The 22,315-nt window shown below is 50.7% G+C and overlaps 1 protein-coding gene across 2 annotated transcripts in view; it reads left to right on the plus strand.

The window, feature by feature from the left end:
* The window catches only part of VRK3 (VRK serine/threonine kinase 3), a 48,810-nt gene that overhangs the window by 19,865 nt on the left and 6,630 nt on the right, over nt 1–22,315 (plus strand). For both annotated transcript variants that reach the window (XM_064381021.1, XM_064381022.1), the window contains exons 6-13: nt 1,722–1,786; nt 5,252–5,318; nt 7,234–7,318; nt 7,589–7,694; nt 9,525–9,617; nt 13,086–13,218; nt 14,344–14,464; nt 21,321–21,379. In XM_064381021.1, the coding sequence (XP_064237091.1) occupies nt 1,722–1,786; nt 5,252–5,318; nt 7,234–7,318; nt 7,589–7,694; nt 9,525–9,617; nt 13,086–13,218; nt 14,344–14,464; nt 21,321–21,379 (729 nt within the window). The remainder of the gene's footprint in view (nt 1–1,721; nt 1,787–5,251; nt 5,319–7,233; nt 7,319–7,588; nt 7,695–9,524; nt 9,618–13,085; nt 13,219–14,343; nt 14,465–21,320; nt 21,380–22,315) is intronic.

A 22,315-nucleotide genomic window follows, 5' to 3' on the forward strand; every position in this document is an offset into this window, starting at 1 on the left:
AAAGCTTTCCCCACGGCGGGAACGGATCCCTCTCCCACTGGGCTTAGAGCACCCTTGGCCTTGAACGTATAGAGCCGGCTCCCAGCCCTGCTCCAGCTGGAGCTTCTTGAGGGCAAGGACGGCTTCTGGGTGACTTTGTCACCTCCCTATCCCTTAGCTTAGCATCTTGACGATACCAGCCTTGATGTTGAAGGGAGGGTGGGCACCATGAGAGCAGAGGAAGGAGGGACACCAGCATGAGTCAGGGTGTGCGGGCGACGATGGCTCAGCTCATGGGCTTTGGGATTAGCTAGACCCAGGTGGAGCCAGTTCTGCCACTCCCTGGCTGCGGGGCCCTGGTGTTATGGGGGTATTTTAAGGCTACTGCCTGTGGAGCAGTCCTGATGTGCCAGGCTCCATGCTGGGCTCGGGCTGAGTGGCTTCCCTGAGCAGCGGACGTGAAGGGGGATGCAGACTCTTGCTGCACACTTGGCTGCTGCCGCTCTTACTCCTGCCCCTTCCCCATTGAGTTCTTGCAGCCAGCCTCAGGATGGACCTTATCACTCCCATCTTACAGACACGCAAATGGAGGCCCAAAGTCACAGAGGGGAGGGAGGACAGACGTCAGGACTGCTCCACAGGCAGCAGCCTTAAAATACCCCCATAACACCAGGGCCCTGCAGCCAGGGAGTGGCAGAGCTGGCTCCACCTGGGTCTAGCTAATCCCAAAGCCCATGAGCTGAGCCATTGTCGCCCGCACACCCTGACTGGTATTTGAACCCTGGTCAGCCTGGCGTTTCCTGGCCTCTGTCCTCTTCTCATCTGTCGGATGGGACGATGCATGTGAAGCCCACACTTAGCACAGCCCTGGAGATGGGGGTGGGTCTGTAAATGAACAGCAAGGGCTCCTGGAGCAGCTCTGTTGCGGGGCAAGCATGCAGGGTGCTTATGGGGAGCTGCCTCAGGGATCAGAACCCAGGGAGCGGGTAAGGAAGCAGGTAGGGCAGACAGGGAGGTGGGGCTGGGATGCAGCCCAGTGATGGCCTAAGCCGACCCTGCAGGGCTCTGGAGCAAAAGTGGTCCTTCAGCGTGGGTCCACATTGGGCCAGTCGGCCGGGCCTTTATGTCCACTTCAATCAGTCATCGGACCTGGGTCACCCTGGGATGTGGCCTTGGATGAGGTCACTCTGCCTAAGATGCAGGTATTTCCCCAAGCCACAGGCTGCGACAGTACATGGGAACTGTCCACCAGGAAGCCCCTCAGACACTCAGGGCCCAGGGCTGTTTTTGGGGAGTGGTCATGTGGCCCTCTCTGTCTGACATGTGTCCACATCCCAGGTTCCCCAGAGGAAGGCAGGGGTTGCACAGAAAGCACAGTGATTGCATGAACAGTTTAGGCTCAGCAAGCGCCACTCATCAGTCAGGGGATTCTGGGAGCCCTCCTGGAATCCAGGTTCCCAGACCCTGCCAGGAGAGCAGTCTCAGGCCTGCTGTATTAGCCCTTTCCTGCACGGCTGGATAGTGACAGAGAGAAAAAAGAGGAAGAAGAAGCTTGTTTGAAAATAGGAAGCAGCAGGTCATGGCGTTTCTTGGCCTCTCTCCTCTTCTCATCTGTCACATGTGCACTTGACCTTGTTGAAACTAGGGCACTAGAGCTGCTTTTCATTGCTGGGAAGTTTGGGGACAATGACCCTGACCTTCCCTGTGGTTATAACCTTGCTCACTTGTTTGTTCCCCTACAGCTGCACCCACCTCTGCCCTCGCCTGTGACTCAGGACCCCAGAAGCAAAAGTTCTCACTCAAACTGGTAAGTGACCCTGGGGGGCAGTTCAGAGGGGAGGGACTTTCACAAACACATCCTTGACTTCTGAGCCCCTCTCTCAGATGGGAGAGATTGGCCAGGGGCCAGGGTCCCCACCTGCAAGGAGCACTGAGACCATGGGCAGGGCAGGTCCTCAGTGCTCCATCACCCCAGGGTGTTGGAAACCCAACTTTGGATCCGCCTGAGTCTGGCTGATACTTCCCAGCTCTGTAACCTGGGCAAGCCCATCCCCCTCAGAGCTCGGTTTCCTCATCTGCCGCCTACCACCGGCCTCATAGTGTGCACATATCGAGCACCTGCTGTGTATCACCGTGCTGGGTGTGGGGTCCAACGAGAACCCATCAGATGGGGTCCCTACGCTGAGGATTCAGTGAAATCACACACATCGGGTGCCGAGCACGAGGTTCAGCAGACAGGATATGTGCACTTGGGGGTGGCCAAAAGGAAACAGAAGCACAGAAAGGGAGAGTGGCCACGAGGGGGAGTCACGCCTTCCGCACAGAGTAGGTGCCCAACAGAAGGGCATTGTCGCGATTCGCAGCCCCGCCATTGTCCCTGGGTGCTGGGATTACAGGCGACTTTTATTTTCTTCTTTTTATTCGAATTGTCACACCCCAGAAAACCGGGGACAGCTGGGTTAGTTGCTGTCCCTCCGCCCTAGATGGAGGCCATGAGAGTGGGTCCCAGCGTGGGCTGTGGAGCCCGGCTCACTAATGATGGGGAACACCTGCTTTGGGAGCCTGGCGTTGCCTGAGCCAGGCTAAGAGTTCCACAAGCACTGCTTCATTGAGTCCTCTCAGCGGGGCAGCTGCCGTGTCCCATTTAACGCTTCTCTGCGTGGTCCAGGTGTGCCTGGCACAGTACATACCCCATCAGCCTGAGCTGTTCCTGTTGTTTTTTCTTTTTCTTTTCTTTTTTTTTTTTGAGACAGAGTTTCACAATCGTTGCCCAGGCTGGAGTGCAATGGCACGATCTCGGCTAACTACTACCTCTGTCACCCGGGTTCAAGTGGTTCTCGTGCCTCAGCCTCCCAAGTAGCTGGGATTACAGGCACCTGCCACCACACCTGTCTAATTTTTGTATTTTTATTAGAGACGTGGTTTCACCATGTTGGGCAGGCTAGTCTTGAACTCCTAACCTCAGGTGATACACCCGCCCAGCCTCCCAAAGTGCTGGGATCACAGGCGTGAGCCGCTGCGCCTGTTATTACTGTGATTATACTTATCATCCTAGAGATACAGCCTTGCTCTCTGTTTGTCCATCTGACCTCATCAGCATTTCCTGTGGCTCAAAACTGGGTGATGATGAGTTGGCCCCAGGCACAGCCCTGGAGAAGCTCCCAGTCTGAGGGGATGCCATGCCCCAGTCCCATCAGAAAGTGGTACATGCTGGGAGGGAGCACAGAGTACTGGGCCGACCAGAGGACATTGACTCTCCCCATCCACTGGGAAGGCAGCTCTGTTCTGAAACATTCAAAAGGTCGGGCTGAATGCCCAGTGTTGTTCATCCATTCATTTATTCATTCATTCACCAAGCCTTTCCAGCAGCTTCCTGTGAACTGAGTGCTAGGGACATCAGAGATGGGTCAGACCCAATTCCTGCCCTGAAGGAGCTGTCCCCTTGGGGGAGTGAGGCAAGCATGAATACACCACGTGAGATTGCTCAGCGCCTACAAGGCTGTGCCCACGTTGCTCACGTTTACCCAGTCCATACTACAAGCTTTGCCGGCATCACGGGGAGGACTCCAGGAGGCAAAAAGAGAAAAGGAAGGACAAGAAGAGGAGGAGCTGGGCAGAGAGCCAGGCCCACTGATGACCAGTAGCACCACCTGCTTATTGAGAACCTGTTATGTGACAGTCCCTGGGCCGAGTGTCACAAGCACCATGTCAGTTAATTCTGTTGGGTTTTTGTTTGTTTTGAGACAGGGTCTCTCTCTCTCTCCCTCAGGCTGAAGTGCAGTAGTGCAATCAAGGCTCACTGCAGCCTCGCCCTCCTGGGTTCAAGTGATCCTTCCATTTCAGCCTCCCAAGTAGCTGGGACCACAGGCATGCACCTTCACACCCAGCTAATTTTTTTTTTTTTTTTTTTTGGTAGAGATGGGGTCTTCCTATGTTGCCCAGCTTGGTCTGGAACTCCTGGGCTCAAGCAATCCTCCCAAAGTGCTGGGATTACAGGCATGAGCCACTGCACCAAGCCTTTTGGTGGGTGGGTGTGTGCCTGTCTCTGTGTATATGTTTACTATGTCATTGAATTCTCTCAACAAGCCTATGGGATGGCTATCATGTTCCCATTGAACAGATGAGGAAATGGAGACTCAGTCACTTGCCCGGGTGCACCCAGCATGCGTGTTGCTTTGTTCACTGCTATATCCCCAATGCCCAGATTAATAGCATATAATGGAGGCTTTGTAGGAAGAATGAATTAATGAATAGCAGAGCTGGAATTTGAACCGAGATCTGTTTGACTCTGTACTCTTAAGAATCCAGCTGCACTAGTTGTATTTAGTTAAAATACTTGGTGCTTTTTTTTTTTGAGACAAAGTCGTGCTCTGTCACCCAGGCTGGAGGTGTAACATCACCTCTGCCTCCCAGGTTCAAGTGATTCTCCTGCCTCAGCCTCCCAAGTAGCTGGGATTACAGGCGTGTACCACAACGCCTGGCTAGTTTTTGTATTTTTAGTAGAGATGGGGTTTCGCCATGTTGGCCAGACTAGTCTAGAACTCCTGACCTCAAGCAAGCTACATGCCTTGGCCTCCCAAAGTACTGGGATTACAGGCATGAGCCACCATACCTGGCTATTTGGTGTTATTTTTAACAAATACCCAATATTAATAATGGCTTAATTAATACCTTATTGCTTTTTCACTTAAAAGTCGGGGGCAGTTTTCCAGGGCTGATACGATGGTTTCATAAACAAGGGGCCCAGTTTCCTTTTACTTGTTGCACCAACATTTTCAATGCGTAACCTCCATCTTTTGGGCTGAAGTGGCTGCTTCAGCTCCCACTATCACATCTGCGTTACAGTCAACTGGAACAGAAGAGGAAAGGAAGAGCTGTCCCAGCCTTTTAAGGGCATAACCTGGACGTTGCCCACATTTCTTTGGCTCACATCCCCACTGGCCATAACTTGGTCATGTGTTCATTCCTCACTGCAAAGGAGGCTGGGAAACATAGTTTTTAAGCTGAAGGCCAAGATCTAGGGAACACTGTGGCTCTTACCATAAAAGAAAGAAGAGGAACCTGAGTACTGGGAGGTAGCTTGCTGCTGCCTGTTTTTCTTTGATATGTGTTTGTGCGCAGCACCTGAGGAATCTAGCTCTGATGTGGGGACTTGATGAGGAACCTGGTCATCAGGGGCATTACCCTGGAGTAATAAATGGCCAGTGGGGATTGGGGGCCCTTGTCTGAGAGTTCAGTGTGACAGCCTTCTGCCCCTCCTGTCCCCCACCAGGATGCCAAGGATGGGCGCTTGTTCAATGAGCAGAACTTCTTCCAGCGGGCCGCCAAGCCTCTGCAAGGTACGTGAGGGAATTGGGCAAGGAGGGGAGAGTGGGGGGTGCCAGCTTGGTCACAGCACCTGGCTTCTACTTGTAGGTGTGAGAAGGGTGAGTTCAGAATAAAGGCCCAGGTTTGCTCCCATCTGTACTCATAAGCTGACTCTTGTCACCCCTCAGGCCTCAGTGTGTGTTGTGGCTGGCTCACACCAGCTCTTGGGAGCCAAGTATTAAATTTTTAGTCTGGGCCTGGTGGTTGACGCCTATAATCCCGGCACTTTGAGAGGCTAAGGCGGGCAGATCACTTGAGCCCAGGAGTTTGAGACCAGCCTAAGCAACATGACAAAACCCCATCTCTACTGAAAATAACAAAAATTAGCCAGGTATAGTGGCATGCGCCTGTGATCCTAGTTACTCAAGAGGCTGAGGTGGAAGGATTGCTTGAGCCTGGAAGGTGGAGGTTGCAGTGAGCTGTGATTGTGCCACCCGCACTCCAACCTGGGCAACAGAGCCAGACGCTGTCTCAAAAAAAAAAGAAATTAATTTTTCAGGAAGATGGCAAGCTGGTTGTTACAGCCAGTATTAGAAATTATACAGGCCGGGTGCAGTGGCTCATGCCTGTAATCCCAGCACTTTGGGAGGCTAAGGCGGGTGTATCACCTGATGTCAGGAGTTTGAAAGTATCCTGGCCAACATGGTGAAACCCCATCTCTAATAAAAATACAAAAATTAGGCATGATGTCTGGTGCCTGTACATGTACATGTCACGTGCCTCAGCTACTTGGGAGGCTGAGGCAGGAGAATCACTGAGAAGCGGAGGTTGCAGGGAGCCAAGTTCATGCCACTGCACTCCAGCCTGGGCAATGGAGACTCAGTCTCAAAAAAAAAAAAAAAAGAAGAAATTAAAGTATATAATCTTACAAATAAATTATATTCAAAAACAAAGGTAATGACCCCTCAGAAACTCATCGCTTTCTGATTATTTCCCTACACTTCCTGTTACCTCCCCCAGCGAGGCTGTGTGCACGGTTGTCTCTGTGGGTGAGAACGTTGTGTGACGGCCTCCCCTGTGCATCTCCCCCACCCACCTCCAGTCATGTCATGTTGGTAGCTTGGAGTTGGCCATAGCAGGAGTATTTACACTGCAGAAATTAGCAAATGTGGGTGGGCGCAGTGGCTCATGCCTATAATCCCCGCACTTCGGGAGGCTGAGGCGGTTGAACACCTGAGGTCAGGAGTTCCAGACCAGCCTGGCCAACATGGCAAAACCCCGTCTTTACTAAAAATACCAAAAAAATTAGCCAGGCATGGTGGTGCACGCCTGTAATCCCAGCTGCTCGGGAGGCTGAGGCAGGAGAATCATTTAAACCCAGGAGGCAGAGGTTGCAGTGAGCTGAGATTGCACCATTGCACCCCAGCCAGGGTGACAGAGCAAAATTCAGTCTCAAAAAAAAAAAAAAAAAAGAATTGAGCAAATACTACCTATCAGACTGCCTTCCCTGGACAGCCAGCTGTTAAACTCGTGTCAGCTTGCCGTTGGTTCTCGTCCACTCCACTGAGATCTGGAAGACAGGCCGAGGCACATTCTGGTGACGTCATGGCTAGGTTAGGCATGTATTGATCTCGTTAGCTCTATGTGTGAATTCGGAAGTGACCTTGTCATTATCCTTTCCATGCACTCTGGATTTGTATTTGCTTCCTCCAGAGCCACCATGTTCACCCCGTCACCTGCAGACCTGGATTACAGACATTCATGGGTCACCCATGCCTGCCCCATCACCATCTCCTTCCCACTGTCACCCACCCACAGTGTTGTCACCTCCAATGAGGAGACTCAGAGGCAGTCTGGGCACTCCGTGCTTCTGCTCTGAGAACAGGCTGTTGTTGCCATGGGCTTGGGACCGAGTGGGTTCTAACCTCGAGCCCCTGTTTTCTGCAGTCAACAAGTGGAAGAAGCTGTACTCGACCCCGCTACTGGCCATCCCCACCTGCGTGGGTTTTGGTGTTCACCAGGACAAATACAGGTGAGCTGCTCCACTCACTGCTTGCCTCGCCAGCCCCTTTCCTCCTCTTCCTGTTGTGTGTCCAGGCATGGTTGGACCCCTGAAGCCGTGGGCCAGTTCTTTGCTTCCTGCCTTCTTGTAGTTTTGAGACAGTTTGCTGCCCAGCCAGTAGAACCTTTCATCTCAGCTTGGACCAGGACCTTGCAGCCCCCGCCGCAGTCCATCCTTGGCAGTGTGTACTCCTCTCTCCTCAGCTCATCTCCCACCTCCTGGGGTGCTTGTGTCTTCCAGGTTCTTGGTGTTACCCAGCCTGGGAAGGAGCCTTCAGTCGGCCCTGGACGTCAGCCCAAAGCATGTGCTGTCAGAGAGGTCTGTGCTGCAGGTGGCCTACCGGCTGGTGCGTACCCAGAAGTTGCTCAGCTCCTGCGTCAGGGAGGGTGCATGAGACCCTAGTTTGGCAGGCTGTTTAGTCATTGGCACATCCAGCCCCCACCTCCTTCCACTGCACGCTGGGGGCTGGCTCACTGACGGACATGGCAGGCGGTTAGAGCCAGGATGATGGGTGGTTGGTCCTGTGGAGTGCCCTCGGGGGGCCACGAGTGTTGGGGGGAACCCCAGCCTCAAACTGAAGGCTCAGATGGGCTTCCTGGTAGAGGGTGTTTCTAAGTCATGACTCTCAGGATGAGTGGAAACAGCAAGGTGCTGGGTGGAGGAGGCGGGGATAGATGAGAAGAGGATGGTCCAGCCAAGGATACAGCTGGGGTAAGGCTTGAGAGGAAGAGAGAGCATATGGCATTTGTTCATTTACTCATCCTCATTAAATATTCATCAAACACTTACTGGGTGCCAGACACTGTCCCCGGGGCTGGTTGCAGATCAGAGAGCAGCATGGTTTCTGTGTGTTGGAGCTTACAGTCTAGTGGGAGAGGCCACTAGTAAATCAAACAGTTGCACAAACTATGACAAGTGTTCTGAATGGAAGCGGTGTCTGCTGTGATGGAGAATAAGAGAGTCCAGTTTACATTGCTGGAGGGCTGGACGTGCCAAGGGAGCAACATGCTGAGCCCCCACAGTCTTCACGTTCAGTATCTGCAGTATGGCCCTGCAGTGGGGCAGATGGAGTTGGTGCGGAGAGGTCGGCACTGACCACCTCACGCATGGCCTCACACACCAGGCTGAGGGGCTGGGATCTGTCTTGAGGGCACTGGAGAACCACAGAGTGCTGGGATTAGGGGAGGGCAGGGTCAGCTCTGGGTACAGAAAGGCCCTCAGGGGGCATATGGGGAGGGACTGGAATGGGGAGCAGAATATGAGCGAGGGTCCATGTGGGAGAGGACAAAGCTGAGGGGGGTCCCAGCCCATGAGGGTGGAGAGTCTGTAGAAGGAAAACAAGCAGAATGTGGTGGACAGTTGAGCCCAGGGGTCAAAGAGGGTTGGGGATATGATCGGAATATAGCTGGCACTCGGGCAGCAGGCACAGTTGAAGAGTTGGCCAGGCACGGCTGCTCACACAGTAATCCCAGCACTTTGGGAGGATGAGGCAGGTGGATCACTTGAACTCAGGAGTTCAAGACTAGCCTGGGCAACATGGCAAAACACCCTCTCAACTAAAAATACAAAAAATTAGCCAGGTGTGGTGGTGTGTACCTGTAGTCCCAGCTACTCGGGAGGCTGAGGTGGGAGGATCAACTGAGCTTGGGAAATCGGGGCTACATCGAGCAGTGATTGCACCACTGCACTCCAGCCTGGGCAACAGGAGTGAGACCCTGTCTCAAAAAAAAAAAACCACATACATACACACACACCCCAAAACTCCATGGGACACCTGGAGATCATTACAAATTTACAAATGTCAACAAAATTTTTTCCTGCTCTCTAAAACGGGTGAGAAGAGCTCTTTGATATTCACAAGTGCTGAGTCATTTTTGCAGAGGGTCATTAACCCCTTCTCCGTCTCCTGAGTTTGCCATCAGCTAAGAGATACAGGAGTAGATGGGAAGCCTCGAGTTAGCTCGACTGGTGAACTCTCTGAGAGCCTGATGAGAAGTGTGCTCAGTGTGCTATCACAGCAGGCTCCTCATGCTGCCCAGGATTTAGTCAGGTTTAACCTCAGTCACAGTGCCGGATGACCCCAGTCCTTAACAGTGGGCTTCCCTGACCCAGTCTGCACCAGAGCCTCTCTGTTAGTCGTACTGTTCATGCAGACCTGGCTTGCTTCTTCCTGCAGCTGGATGCCTTGGAGTTCCTCCATGAGAATGAGTATGTTCACGGAAATGTGACAGCTGAAAATATTTTTGTGGATTCAGAGGACCGGAGTCAGGTAAGAGTAGCTCCTACCCATTCTGGAAGGTCTCTGGGCTCAGGTTCCCATCTGTCTCCAAATCTCTATTTATTTTACAGTGCTTATTATAGACAAAGGATTGCTGTGCATCATATATAAAGAGTTCCTTCAAATAAATAAAAGATAAGCAATTGAGTAGGAAAATGGGCAAAGGATAAGCAATTCATTAAAAAAGAAATCCACAAACTTAGCTAAATATACGAAAAGATACTCAACCTCCTTAATAATCATAGAAATGTAACTTAAAACAAGATGCTATTTTTCACCCTTTAGATGGACAGAATTAAGAATAATAGTAATACGTGCTGCATACCAGCACTACGTGCTGATAAGGATTTAAGGAAGTAGGAATTCTTCATACACTGTTGGAAGCATGAATAGGGAAACATTTTTGGAAGGCACTTTGGCAATAACAGTCAAAATTTTAAATGCACCTTTGTTTGTTTTTGTTTTTGTTTTTGTTTTTGTTTTGAGACACAGTTTCACTCTTGTCATCCAGGCTGGAGTGCAGTAGTGTGCGTGATCTCGGCTCACCGCAACCTCTGCCTCCTGGGTTCAAGCGATTCTCCTGCCTCAGCCTCTCAAGTAGCTGGGATTACAGGCTTGCACTACCACACCCAGCTAATTTTGTATTTTTAGTAGAGTCAGGGTTTCTCCATGTTGGTCAGGCTCATCTCGAATTCCCGACCTCAGGTGATCTACCTGCCTCAGCCTCCCAAAAGCGCTAGGATTACAGGCATGAGCCACAGCACTTGGCCAAAACGCACCTGTTTTTTGATCCACCAGTTTCTGTCTTAGAAACGTGTCCTATCTGTATATTCATAGGATTGTTCTAAGATATGTGTACAAGATGTTTCTGGCAATGTTGGTTGTAATAGTAAAATGGGAAATACCTTAAGTAGGATACTGGTTAAATAGTATTTTAAAGTATTCAAACTTCTAATTACTCTTTACAGTTGCAGATAACAGAAACCCATCTTAACATGCCTTAAGCCAAAAACCGAAAGGGAGTGTGTGCAATTTATTAGTCCATGGAATGGAGAAATCCAGGACTGCACTGTCTTGGGCATGGCAGGATCCAGGAGCTCAAGCCCTGTCATTGGGAAGCCAGCTCTTCCATCTCTGGGCTCCTCTTGCTTCTGCACTGCTCGTTGTCAGGCAGACTTGTTCCTCATGGTGACAAAATTGCCACCAACAAATTAGGCTTAAATCCCCAAAGCCTAGCAGCCCTGGCAGAAACAGATCTGAACTGCATGGACTGAGAGTTGGGGAGAGGCAATCCCAGAGGAAAATCCTGGAACTACGTGTTAGGAATCTTCAGAGAAACAGAACCAGCAGGGGTTGTGTGTGCGCGTGTGTGTGGGTGGAGAGAGAGATTTATTGTAAGGAATTGGATGGAAGCTAGGCAGTCCTGAGATCTTCAGTTTTCAATCCGGAGACCTAGGAGAGCGAGTGGTGTTAAGTTCCAGTCCAAATGCCAGCAGGCTTGAAACCCAAGAAGAGCTTTTATTTCAGTTCAAGTCCAAAGGCAGAAAAAGAGCAATGTCCTAGCTCAGGCAGTCGGGGAGGAGGAACTTCTGGTTACTTAGCTTTTTGTTCTGTTTGCATCTTGAGTTGATTGAATGAGACCTATCCACATTAAGGAGAGTAATCTGCCTTACTCAGTCTACAAACCCAAATGTTCGTCTCATCCAAAACACCTCATAGACACACCCAGAATAGGGTTTGGCCAAATGTCTGGGCACCCCATGACCCAGTCAAGTTGCCACATCAAAATGACCATCATGGCCAGGCCTAATGGCTCACACCTGTAATTCCACCACTTTGGGAGGCCAAAGTGAAAGGATCACTTGAGCCCAGGAGTTTGAGACCAGCCTGGGATACATAAGGAAACCTTGTCTCTACAAAATAAAAATAATAACCACCTTTCCGGGTGTAGTGACACACACCTGTGGTTTCAGCTACTCAGGAGGCTGAGGTACGAGTATCACCTGAACCCAGAAGATTGAGGCTGCAGTGAGCTGTGATCATGCCACTACACTCCAACCTGCGTGACTGAGTGAGACCCTGTCTCAGAATGTTAAAAAAAAAAAAAAAAAATTAATGTCACAAACTATGAACAGAGAAAAACAGAGCATGTATAGGTCTTACACAGACAAAACCAACAGCTGTCCATATCCATACAGTGGAATAAGATGCAGCCACTGAAAAGAAGACATGGACTGGGCACAGTGGCTCACGCCTGTAATCACAACACTTTGGGAGCCCAAGGCAGGAGGATCACTTGAGCCCAGGAGTTCAAGACCAGCCTGGGCAACAGGGCAAATCCCCATCTTTACACAAAATACAAAGAATTAACTGAGCATGATGGTGCGTGCGTGTAGTCCCAGCTACTTGAGAGGCTGAGGTGGGAGGATCACTGGAGCCTAGGAGGCTGCAGCAAGTCGTGATCGTGTCACTGCACTTCAGCCTGGGTGACAGAGTGAAACCCTCTCAGAATAAATAAGTAAATAAATATTTTTAAAAGAAGATGTGGTTAACTTTGTGTATCAAGCAGAAAAGCACTTAATTTTTGTTTTAAAATCAGTTAAGCTTCATAAGAACCCTTGGAGTTGGGGACTGTTACTATTATCATTTTACAAATGGGGAAATCATAGCAGAGAGAAGTGGTGTAGCTTGCCCAAGGTTGTATCACCACCAGCAGGCTGAGCTGGCATTTGGACTCAGACCATCTGGCTTCAGAGTTAATACCCCAAAACCAGGCCGGGCGCGGTGGCTCACACCTATAATCCAGCGCTTTGCGAGGCCAAGACAGGTGGATCACGAGGTCAAGAGATCGAGACCATCCTGGTCAACATGGTGAAACCCCGTCTCTACTAAAAAATACAAAAATTAGCTGGGCATAGTGGCGCACTCCTGTAGTCCCAGCTACTCGGGAGGCTGAGGCAGGAGAATTGCTTGAACCCAGGAGACGGAGGTTGCGTTGAGCCGAGATCGCGCCATTGCACTCCAGCCTGGATAACAAGAGCGAAACTCCGTCTCAAAAAAATAAAAATAAAAAAGTAATAATAATACCCCAAAACCACTATTAAAATGTTAAGTGCTGGTGCCCAATGGGAGGTCTGGTGTGAGGCTTCTGGAAAACAAGAGCCCCTGCCTAATCCACATACGTTTACCTGGTTAAAGAAAACAATTTGGAACGATGCACAAGAAACTGTTACTAGTGGTTATTTCTGGGCAGTGGGTTTTGGGGGCTGGGAGGAAATATGGATGGCTGGTTTGGGGTCTTTTTACTTCATCTCATTTTTACTGTGAGCATGGCTTAGTTTTGTAAGTGGAAAATGTCGTCTTTGATAGAATGGTTGTTTTCAGTTGCATATATAGTGGAAATCTCTGACTTCTGCACTCCTAACCTCCAATTTGTATGGCTTTTCCCTGTGTCCACAGGTGACCTTGGCAGGCTATGGCTTCGCCTTCCGCTATTGCCCAAGTGGCAAACACGTGGCCTACGTGGAAGGCAGCAGGAGCCCTCACGAGGGGGACCTTGAGTTCATTAGCATGGACCTGCACAGGGGATGTGGTACGAAGCCAGGGAAGGGTTTGGGACCATGGAGACCCGCTTCTCATACAAGGGCAGCTCTGGAAGTTCACAGCCAGAGACAGCAGGTGGCCAGACAGGACAGGCACTAAGGGCGCCAGGACGGGGGTCAGAACCACGGACAGCGCCCCGGCCGCCGTCTTCAGCACCGAGGACAGCGGGTGGCTGGGCACTGGGGAGCCCTGAGTTCCAGAGGTTGGGATTTAGGATCTGGTGAGGACTTAGAAGATGAGAGTTGCCTAGGAGTCATCCAGGAGGGGCTGTTGAGGAGGTGGTTGGCAACCACGTCTGAACTGTGGGAGGGAACTCTGCACAGAGGCTCTGCAGTATCTCAGGAGTTAATCAGCCGAAGCCCTGGGAGAGGATAGGATCATCCACTGAAAGTGTGGAGAGAGGGAAGAGAGCCTGGGGCAGATTTCTTGAGCCCCTCTTTCTCATATCCCTTTATATTTTGGCCATCCACATGCCTGCCACGTTCTCCCACCAGACTGAGCTCCCCCAGGGCAGGGATGGCACCCTTGCCTCCAGCATCAGGTGATGGAAAGTCAGCATGGACAAGTAGTACTTGTTGAGTGCTTACACAAAGCATTGTCTAAATTAAGTGGCTCAGGAAGCATAAGGAAAATAAACTGTCAGAGTCTTCCCTGCTCTTCCCCACTGAGGCTGGATTTGGTGCCCATCCTTCTGGGCTCTCGTGTGCTCTGTTCTGTGTCCTTTGTCACTCAGGTAGTCCCATGCTATAGCTGTTTCCTCACTAGGCTGTCATGGGCTGGGACTTGACAAGATCCTGGTTTGGGTTTTCAGAGCGTGAGCTAGTGCCTGGCACACAGGCACTGAGGATTCATTGAATGAATGCATGAATGAAAGAAGAGTGGATGAGGGTGAGCTGGTGAAAGGGGCTGAGGGGATGGTTGAGTGAGAGAGAATGAGAATGAGAGTCGACTTCTGCCTACTCATGAAAGTGAATGAGCAGAGGAAACAGCCTATATGGCTGGAAGGCTGCATGTGTGAGTGCATGGTTGAGTCAGTCGGGGGAAGGAAAAGGGTGGACCCATCAGTTAGTGGAGCAGTCAGACTGAGCCACCACCTCTACCCCTCCCTCCCCAGGGCCCTCCCGCCGCAGCGACCTCCAGAGCTTGGGCTACTGCATGCTGAAGTGGCTCTACGGGTTTCTGCCATGGACAAACTGCCTTCCCAACACTGAGGACATCATGAAGCAAAAACAGAAGTGAGTCTGGGGGTCAGCAGAAGCCAGCACTGGCCCAGAACCCCTACAAATGGGCAGAAACCCAGAGCCCAACAGGGAGCAGGAGGGAAAGGGAGGTAGCATCCAGTGGAGCTGAAGTCCTCTGAGCTACACAGGCCTGTGCTGCACAGGTATATACTGTCCACACAGCAGGTAAGGCAGGGGTTTCTTAGCCACGCTGCCTGGGCTCGGACTCTGGCTCCACCACTGTGGGGTGTTAATGTCTGCGAGCCTCAGTGTCCTACTCCGTGAGATGGTCTCCTACTGGCTCCCGCCTTACAGGGCTGTGGAAGGGTTCAAGGGAGTCAGGTACACACAAAACTTAGCAAAGGGCCTGGCTCGTAGAAAATGCTTATCGTGTGTGGTACACCATGACTCACTTCATCACAAACATGCCGGCAACCTGAGCAGGATAGGCCCGGGCCCTGCCTGAGCAGAGGTAGTTCCAGCCACCCAGTGTCCACACTGCCAGATCAGTGCCTTCACCTCTGTATGTAAATGACCAGGTCCTACTAGTGCTGGTTTAAACACTCAGCACCAAAGACAGTGTATAGCGGAACATATGGGGAATTTCTGGGGTGAGATTGAACACTAAGGGCATTGAGCAGCTGGACACAAAGGACTAGCACTAGGAGTGTGTGTTCAGCACTAGGGACAGCGAGCAGCTGGGCCCAAAAGGAAGGCACTAGGATGTGTGTTCAGCACCAAGGGCAGCATGTAGCTGGACCTAAAGGGAAGTGCTAGGCATGAGGGTTCAGCACCATGGACAGCGGGTCGCTGGGCACAAAAAGGAAGCACCAGGGGTGTGGGTTCAGCAGCAGGGACAGTGGGTCGTTGGGCACAAAAAGGAGGCACTGTTTGTGTTCAGCACCAAGGACAGCAAGCCGCTGGACACAAAAGGAAAGTACTAGGGGTGTGGGTTCAGCACCAGGGACAGCGGGCCACTGGACGCAAAAGGGAAGCGCCAGGGGTTTAGGTTCAGCACCAAGGACAGTGGGTAGCTGGCCCTATGCGTGCCCTTTAGACATGAGTAAGAGTTGCCCAGGCTGAGCAAAGTGACTCATGCCTGTAATCCCAACACTCTGGGAGGCCGAGGCAGGCGGACCACCTGAGGTCAGGAGTTCAAGACCAGCCTGGCCAACATGGTGAAACCCCATCTCTACTAAAAATACAAAAATTCACTGGGCATGATGGCGGGTGCCTGTAATCCCAGCTACTTGAGAGGCTGAGGCAAGAGAATTGCTTGAACCCGGGAGGTGGAGGTTGCAGTGAGCTGAGATCATGCCACTACACTCCAGCCTGGGTGACAGAGTAAGACTCTCAGAAGAAAAAAAAAAAAAAAGTTGCCTGACTCATCTGGGAGGCACCTGGCCATCTACATCTGAAGTGCAGGAATGAAGTCTAAAAGGAGACTCAGACCCCAGAAGTATCTCAGGAACTGTCAGCTAAAGCCCCAGGAGAGGATGAGATTATCTGGGAAAGTGTATAGAGTGGGAACAAGGTGATCTCTCCAATGAGAACAGCATCGAGTCCCTCATACTTCCCAGTCCTTAGTGTGCCGTGAAGTCCTTCCCAGTCCTTCCCTCATGTGAAGACTCTCATTTAACTCCCTTTGTATCTCCCAACTTCCTTCTCTCAACCATGGACAGCCTCTTAAGAACACTTACTGTGTGTTCTCCTGATGTGTTCACTTAGATGTATTTGTACCTTCAAAATTGCATGCTGGAAGTGGTGCTGTGTGTGATTTGCATAAGTGATGTTTTGCTCTGCATCTCATCTGTCTCTAGCTCTCTCCAGCTTTAACCCTATCCCTACATGTGGATCGAGTTTACTGCTTCTGATTCCTGCTTCTAAATCAATTTTGTACAGACGTGTCTGTGTCCTTGAACTATATATGGTGGTATGTGTGTTTAATTTGTATAAATGGTACTATGCTCTAAACCTCATGCTGTTTCTTGCCTTCTTTCACTCAATGCTATGTTTTTAACTTTAGCTACATAGCTAGTTCACTACTTCTGAATACTCCTAAATGTTTTTATCTAGGTGCATCTGTGTCCTTAAAAACTATATGATGTTCTTGGGTGTGTGTTTAATTGGCGTAAGTGGCACCATGCCCAGAATTTGATCCTCCTTCAGACAAGGGGATGTATCTTATCATTTTGACTTCCTCCTACTGACTCTTCAAAGCTAACATTTATCATATGCTTGTCTGTGCAGGGCACTGCACCCAGTGCTTCCCCTGCATCCTCTCAACTGCTTTGAGCTGCGTGCTCTCATTATCTGTGGCACAGAGAGCTTAGGTAATCAGCCCAGGTCACACAGCTACTAAGCAGGGGCTCCTGGGCTCAAGCCCAGGCCATTCAACTCCAGAGACAGCCCCTGTCACCTCCGTGCTGCTTCCCTCTTGTAGGAGGCTTGTGAGGGTGAATTGGTGATGCCTGGACCCACCCTACCTTCACTCAACAAATACTGAACCCTACCATGTGCTAGGCTCTATTCTAAGCACTGGGGATACAGCAGTTAGTAAGACAAAAATCCCTGCCCTCAGGGAACTCACATCCTAGTGGGCGAGACAGGAGCTAAGGGGTGAAACGTGGCATCTCAGAGGTCAGACTGATGGAGATCGTGGGGCCAGGTCCTGGGTGTCCACTGGTGGGACTCTTGGGGTGGGGATGTGCAGCACACTTTCAGGTCTAATGTCCGGAGCAAGTCCCACAGTGACGGTGACAGGTGAATTGCCCCCTGAAGGACCATGAAGCTTGAAACAGTGACAAGAAGGATGTCACAGTTTGGTGCTGATTTGCCCCAACATGCCTGCAGAAGAGGGAGAGACAGGCCTTCAGCTTCCGGACTTCCGCAGGCAGCCTCTGCATGGGAAGCCAGCCTCAGCACTCGCTAGACCACACGTCCATTCCCTCGTTTTCTTGGAGCTTATTTTTACACTTACTCTCTAGCTTTGGCAGATGGTGCTGGTTTTCTGCTCACAGTAGGGAGACAAAGATTTCTTTTGAAATGAAGCCAGGTGAAAACAATGAGTCACAGAATGAGCAGCCCACTCAAGTGAGCCCATGTCCCTGTGTGAGTGAAGGTAGTGAAACGCTCCCTCACACACTCTAATGGGTTAGCTCAAGACAAGGCTGAGCTGCTCTCACAAGGAGACCCCAAAACACTGCAGCTTCCATGAGGGAGGGTTCACTTCTCTCACTAACAGTCCCAAGGTAGGAGACTGAGGGTGTGGAGGGTCCCAGTTCCCTGTGACATACACATATTCTTCTCTGGGTGCAACAGAGAGCACACATTTTAGGTGCCCAAGAAATAGTAGCGGATCTGGCGCAGTGGTTCATGCCTGTAATCCCAACACTTTGGAAGCTTACGTGGGCAGATTGCTTGAGCTCAGGAGTTTGAGACCAGCCTGGGCAACATGGCAAGACCCCATCTCTACAAAAAATTTAACTGGGTGTGGTGGCACATGCCTGTAGTCCCAGCTACTCAGGAGGGTGAAGTGGAGGGATCACTTGAACCCAAGGAGGTTGAGCTTCAGTGAGCTGTGATTGTGTCACTGCACTCCAACCTGGGCAGCAGAGTGAGACCCTGTCTCCAAAAAAAAAAAAGGAAAAAAAAATTGTAGTGGAACAAAGAACAACTAAGGAGTCAATGTGTGAGCCCGCCCAGGCTTCAGTGTGAACACAGAGGGCAGGCAGGCACAGCCTCAGCATAGGGGGTTCCAGGGCTGTGAGGAGACCCAGACAGGAAGCAGGAGCTGCAGGTGAGGGTGGAGGTGGCCCAGGCACTGTGGGAGCAGAGGGGAGGCACAGGATCCCACCGCTGGCTGCCGGAAACTTTCAGCTGGGAGATGCCTGGCCTGGCAGCCAAGCGGGAGACAGACAGGACAGCATGAATCTGAACCCTCTCCACTCATTCATTCAGGGCCTGGGTCCTGAGGCCAGTGGCTGTGCTGGACACCCAGGTTAGAACCAGCCCACGGTGCCTCTGCACTCCACTCTTGTCAGGGAAACCGGTCCCTGAGGCTCCCCTGGGTTGAGTCTTCTCCCCACTCCACTTCCTAACTCTTAGGAGCAGTCATATTACCCTTTTCGCCCCCTCCCCCCCGCCCCATCTAAAGAGACTTTCGATGAATGTGACTGGTTCACAGGGAGGGTCTGCACTTGCCAACATGGTGCAGGGTGAATAAGACAGGTCATAGTAATCATCTCAGATCAATGATATCAGCATGGATAACGGTAATTCCACAGCCCCAACTCCAGACCATGACCGTAGAGGGCTGGGCGCACGAAGATGCTCCCCAGAGAAGCTGGTGATGTTGACACTGTCCCCCAGACACCTATTCTCACCCCCAGCCCGGCGTCTGTTGGCCCATACAGTAACCAAGGGGACCACAGGCAGGCAACGTTGCTACCTGTTCGTTTCCTGCCTCCCCAAGGTGTCCTCTGTGAGGACATTTTACTGATATACGTGGCCTTTTACCATTCATTCAACAGATACTCATTTTTTGCACGTTGTAGTTCACAATGGAAGGAATGAGTAAAAGAAGGAGGAGAGGCAGTTTAAGTCCCTGAGTCTTTCTGGCATTCCAGGCCCTTTGCTGGGCAAAGCACAAACAAGAGCCAGCTTTGGTTCCACCGTTAGGCCTCCCAGCTGTTCAGGGAGAGCCCGTGGCACTCGGCAGCAGCAGCGTTGCTGTGCGGTGCACAACGTCCTGGTGATGGCACAACTGGCCCTTCTTGTGCATGAATGTTGATGGCTGCCATAGGACAGCTGGGATCTACACACAAGCCCGGGAGGGATGGAGTTCCTCTGCCTGGAGGGGTCTGGGGAAGACTTTCTAGGAGGCCAAGCCCTTGAGCTATATCTGAAAGGGAGAACAGCCATCTGCCAGAGCTCAGAGGGGAAGACCGCCCAGGCAGCGAGAGCGATAGGTGCAGAGGCAGAAATGTGCAGGAATGTGTGGCCTGGTGGGACTAGAAGTCCTTTGGTGCGGCTGGGACATGCGATGGGAGGAGGGAGTGGGGAGACAGAGCCAGAGGGGTGGCCAGGTGGCCATGTGTGCTGGGGAACCACGGAGGGAGGGTGGGCTGTGAGCAGGGAGGGGCAGGGACAGGTGTAAAGAGAACATCTGGTACCACGTGGGGATGCACAGGAGGCCAGGGAGGACCTGAGGTCAAAGGAGAAAGGATGATGCCTGAGTTGGGCCCGGATCCGTGGGACATAGGAGGACATGGGGCAGAGAGAGTTGAGCAGGAGGGTGGAGCTGGGGATGGCGAAAGCAAGGTCGGAGCCCAGTGACTGGGCAGGTGGTGGGAGCTGGCCCGATGGACCAGGCAGAAAAGTGGAGGGGCTGGGCCTGGAGGATGGAGCAAAGGCAGTAGGCGAATCAGGATTTTTCTTGAACAGCTAAAGAAGGGTGCGTGTGCATGCACGTGTGTGTGTGTACATATACAGTCAGTCTTGATTATTCAGAGTCCATATGTATGAATTCTCCTACTCACTAAAAGTATTTGCAACCCCAAATCAATTCTTGGAATTCTTTCATGAGCTCTTGCAGACACATAATGTGGAGAAAAATTTTAATCCCCTGACACATGTGTTCCCAGCCTAGGGTGGAGCCAGTCAGCATTCTGCTGCCCTGTTTCAGCCCTCATACTATACGCCAGTGTTCTTTTCACTGTTTAGTTAATGCTACATTTTTTCCTGTTTTTATGCTTTTGTCAGTGATTATGCCATTTAAAATGGCCTCAGCCAGGTGTGGTGGCTCACACCTGTAATCTCACACTTTGGGAGGCAGAGACAGGAGGATCAGACCAGCCTGAGCAACATAGTGAGACCCCGTCTCTACAAAAAATAAAAAATAAAACAACCACCTAGCGTAGTGCTGAAGCGCTGTCTGATGTCCCGAAGCCTGAGATGGTTAATAATTCGTGTGTTTTATCAGCTTTGTTCAGGCATGAGCTACGGTGCTCTAGGCCATGAGTTTGTGGGGAACTCTTGCCATTTTATGTTGCCTTGGCATTCATTTGAATGTAAGTTGGACTTTCTCATGCCAGAAGCAGGTCTCGGTCACCCTCAGCATAGTTACCAGTTTTCCACCTCCTCCCAGTTCCTCTGTGTGGTTGACCCAGTTATCTCCCTTATGCAGCCGCCTCCTGGGGACCATGTCTCTCTTTATGGGACAGCCACAGGCAGCCTACTTGATGGCCCTGCTGGCATCCACACCCCATGTGGACTGTGCAGATGCCACAGTGACCCCCCTTTCAGGCACAGCGTGATCTCCTAGAACTCAAGCCTGCTTGCTTTGTACCCACCAATTAAAGTCCCCTTGAAATGTCTGGATACCACACATTGGTCCCTTATGTAGCCACGAGCTCCCTGACCAGTGTGCATGTGTGTGCGTGTGTGTGTGTCTCCTTTGGGTGTGCTGTGTGCCCCCAGGACCTGTAAGTAATAAAATCTTTATTTCTATCTTAGATCTTCCCTCATCATTGAAGGGATCTTCTCTGTCTTAAAGATCCCAGATTAAAATAGAGTTCAATGCTAATGAATCAAGAATACCTATTACATAAGATGTCTTTCAACAGAAACATACACAAAACAAGTATCGATCGGCTGATGAAAATGGTGTGAGCAGAGGCTTGCAGGAAGCCAGTGCTGTTTCCCCTGGGAGCAATGGTAGTGGATTGGTTGATTCAGTGTTCACAGCAACTTTAGGAACATAACTACCCTGGATGGCAGAGTGGACTGTGTATATATCTTAGGCAATCTGTTTTAAAAGGTTGCTCTTCTTTCCCTAAAAGACATTTCACATGTGCTTCTGTCTCTTCAGGTTTCTTGATAAGCCGGGGCCCTTCGTGGGACCCTGCAGCACCTGGATCAGGCCCTCAGGTATGTCCTGAAGGAGGCGGGAACAGGTGGGACCTGGTGGCTAAGATCCATCTTGGGGTGGCCTCTCCTTACACCCCTTGTTTTTTTTTAAGTTTTCCAAATTGCATTTGTAATATGTACCCATTGTAGAAAGACAAAAATCTTCAAAAAATTCACAAGTACCTCCGAACAAAAACAAAACAGAAACACACAACTTTTTTTTTTGAAGACAGGGTAATTTTTTTTTTTTAAGACAGAGTCTTGCTCTGTCACCCAGGCTGGAGAGCAGTGGTGCAATCTCAGCTCACTGCAACTTCTGCCTCTGGTTCAAATGATTCTCATGCCTCAGCCTCCCAAGTAGCTGAGATTAGAGGTGTGCATCACTATACCTGGCTAATTTTTTGTATTTTTAGTAGTGGGGTTTCACCACATTGCCCATGCGGATCTCGAACTCCTGACCTCAACTGATCCACTCACCTTGGCCTCCCAAAGTGCTGGGAATAGAAGCATGAGCCACTGCATCTGGCCTCACACACTTAATTTTTAAATATAATCGTATTATGCATCTTGGTCTCCATCTTGCTTTTTTTTTTTTTAAGAAAAAATCCTGGAGATTTTCTATGTTGATGCTTGTAGAATTTTGTCAGTATTTTTTAAATTATCTTAAAATACACATAATATCAGTTTTTGTTTTTGTTTTGAGACGGCGTCTCACTGTCACCCAGGCTGGAGTGCAGTGGCACGATCTCGGCTCACTGCAACCTCTGCCTCCCGGGTTCAAGCAATTCTCCTGCTTCAGCCTCCCGAGTAGCTGGGATTATAGGCACCTGCCACCATACCCAGCTAATTTTTTTGTACTTGTGGTAGAGATGGGGTCTCACCATGTTGGCCAGACTGGTCTTGAACTCCTGACCTAAAGTGATCCACCCACCTTATCCTCGCAAACTGCTGGGATTA

Source organism: Aotus nancymaae, unplaced genomic scaffold (genome assembly GCF_030222135.1).
Source record: "Aotus nancymaae isolate 86718 unplaced genomic scaffold, 86718_ANA_hifiasm-v0.15.2.pri h1tg000028l, whole genome shotgun sequence".
Taxonomy (NCBI): domain Eukaryota; kingdom Metazoa; phylum Chordata; class Mammalia; order Primates; family Aotidae; genus Aotus; species Aotus nancymaae.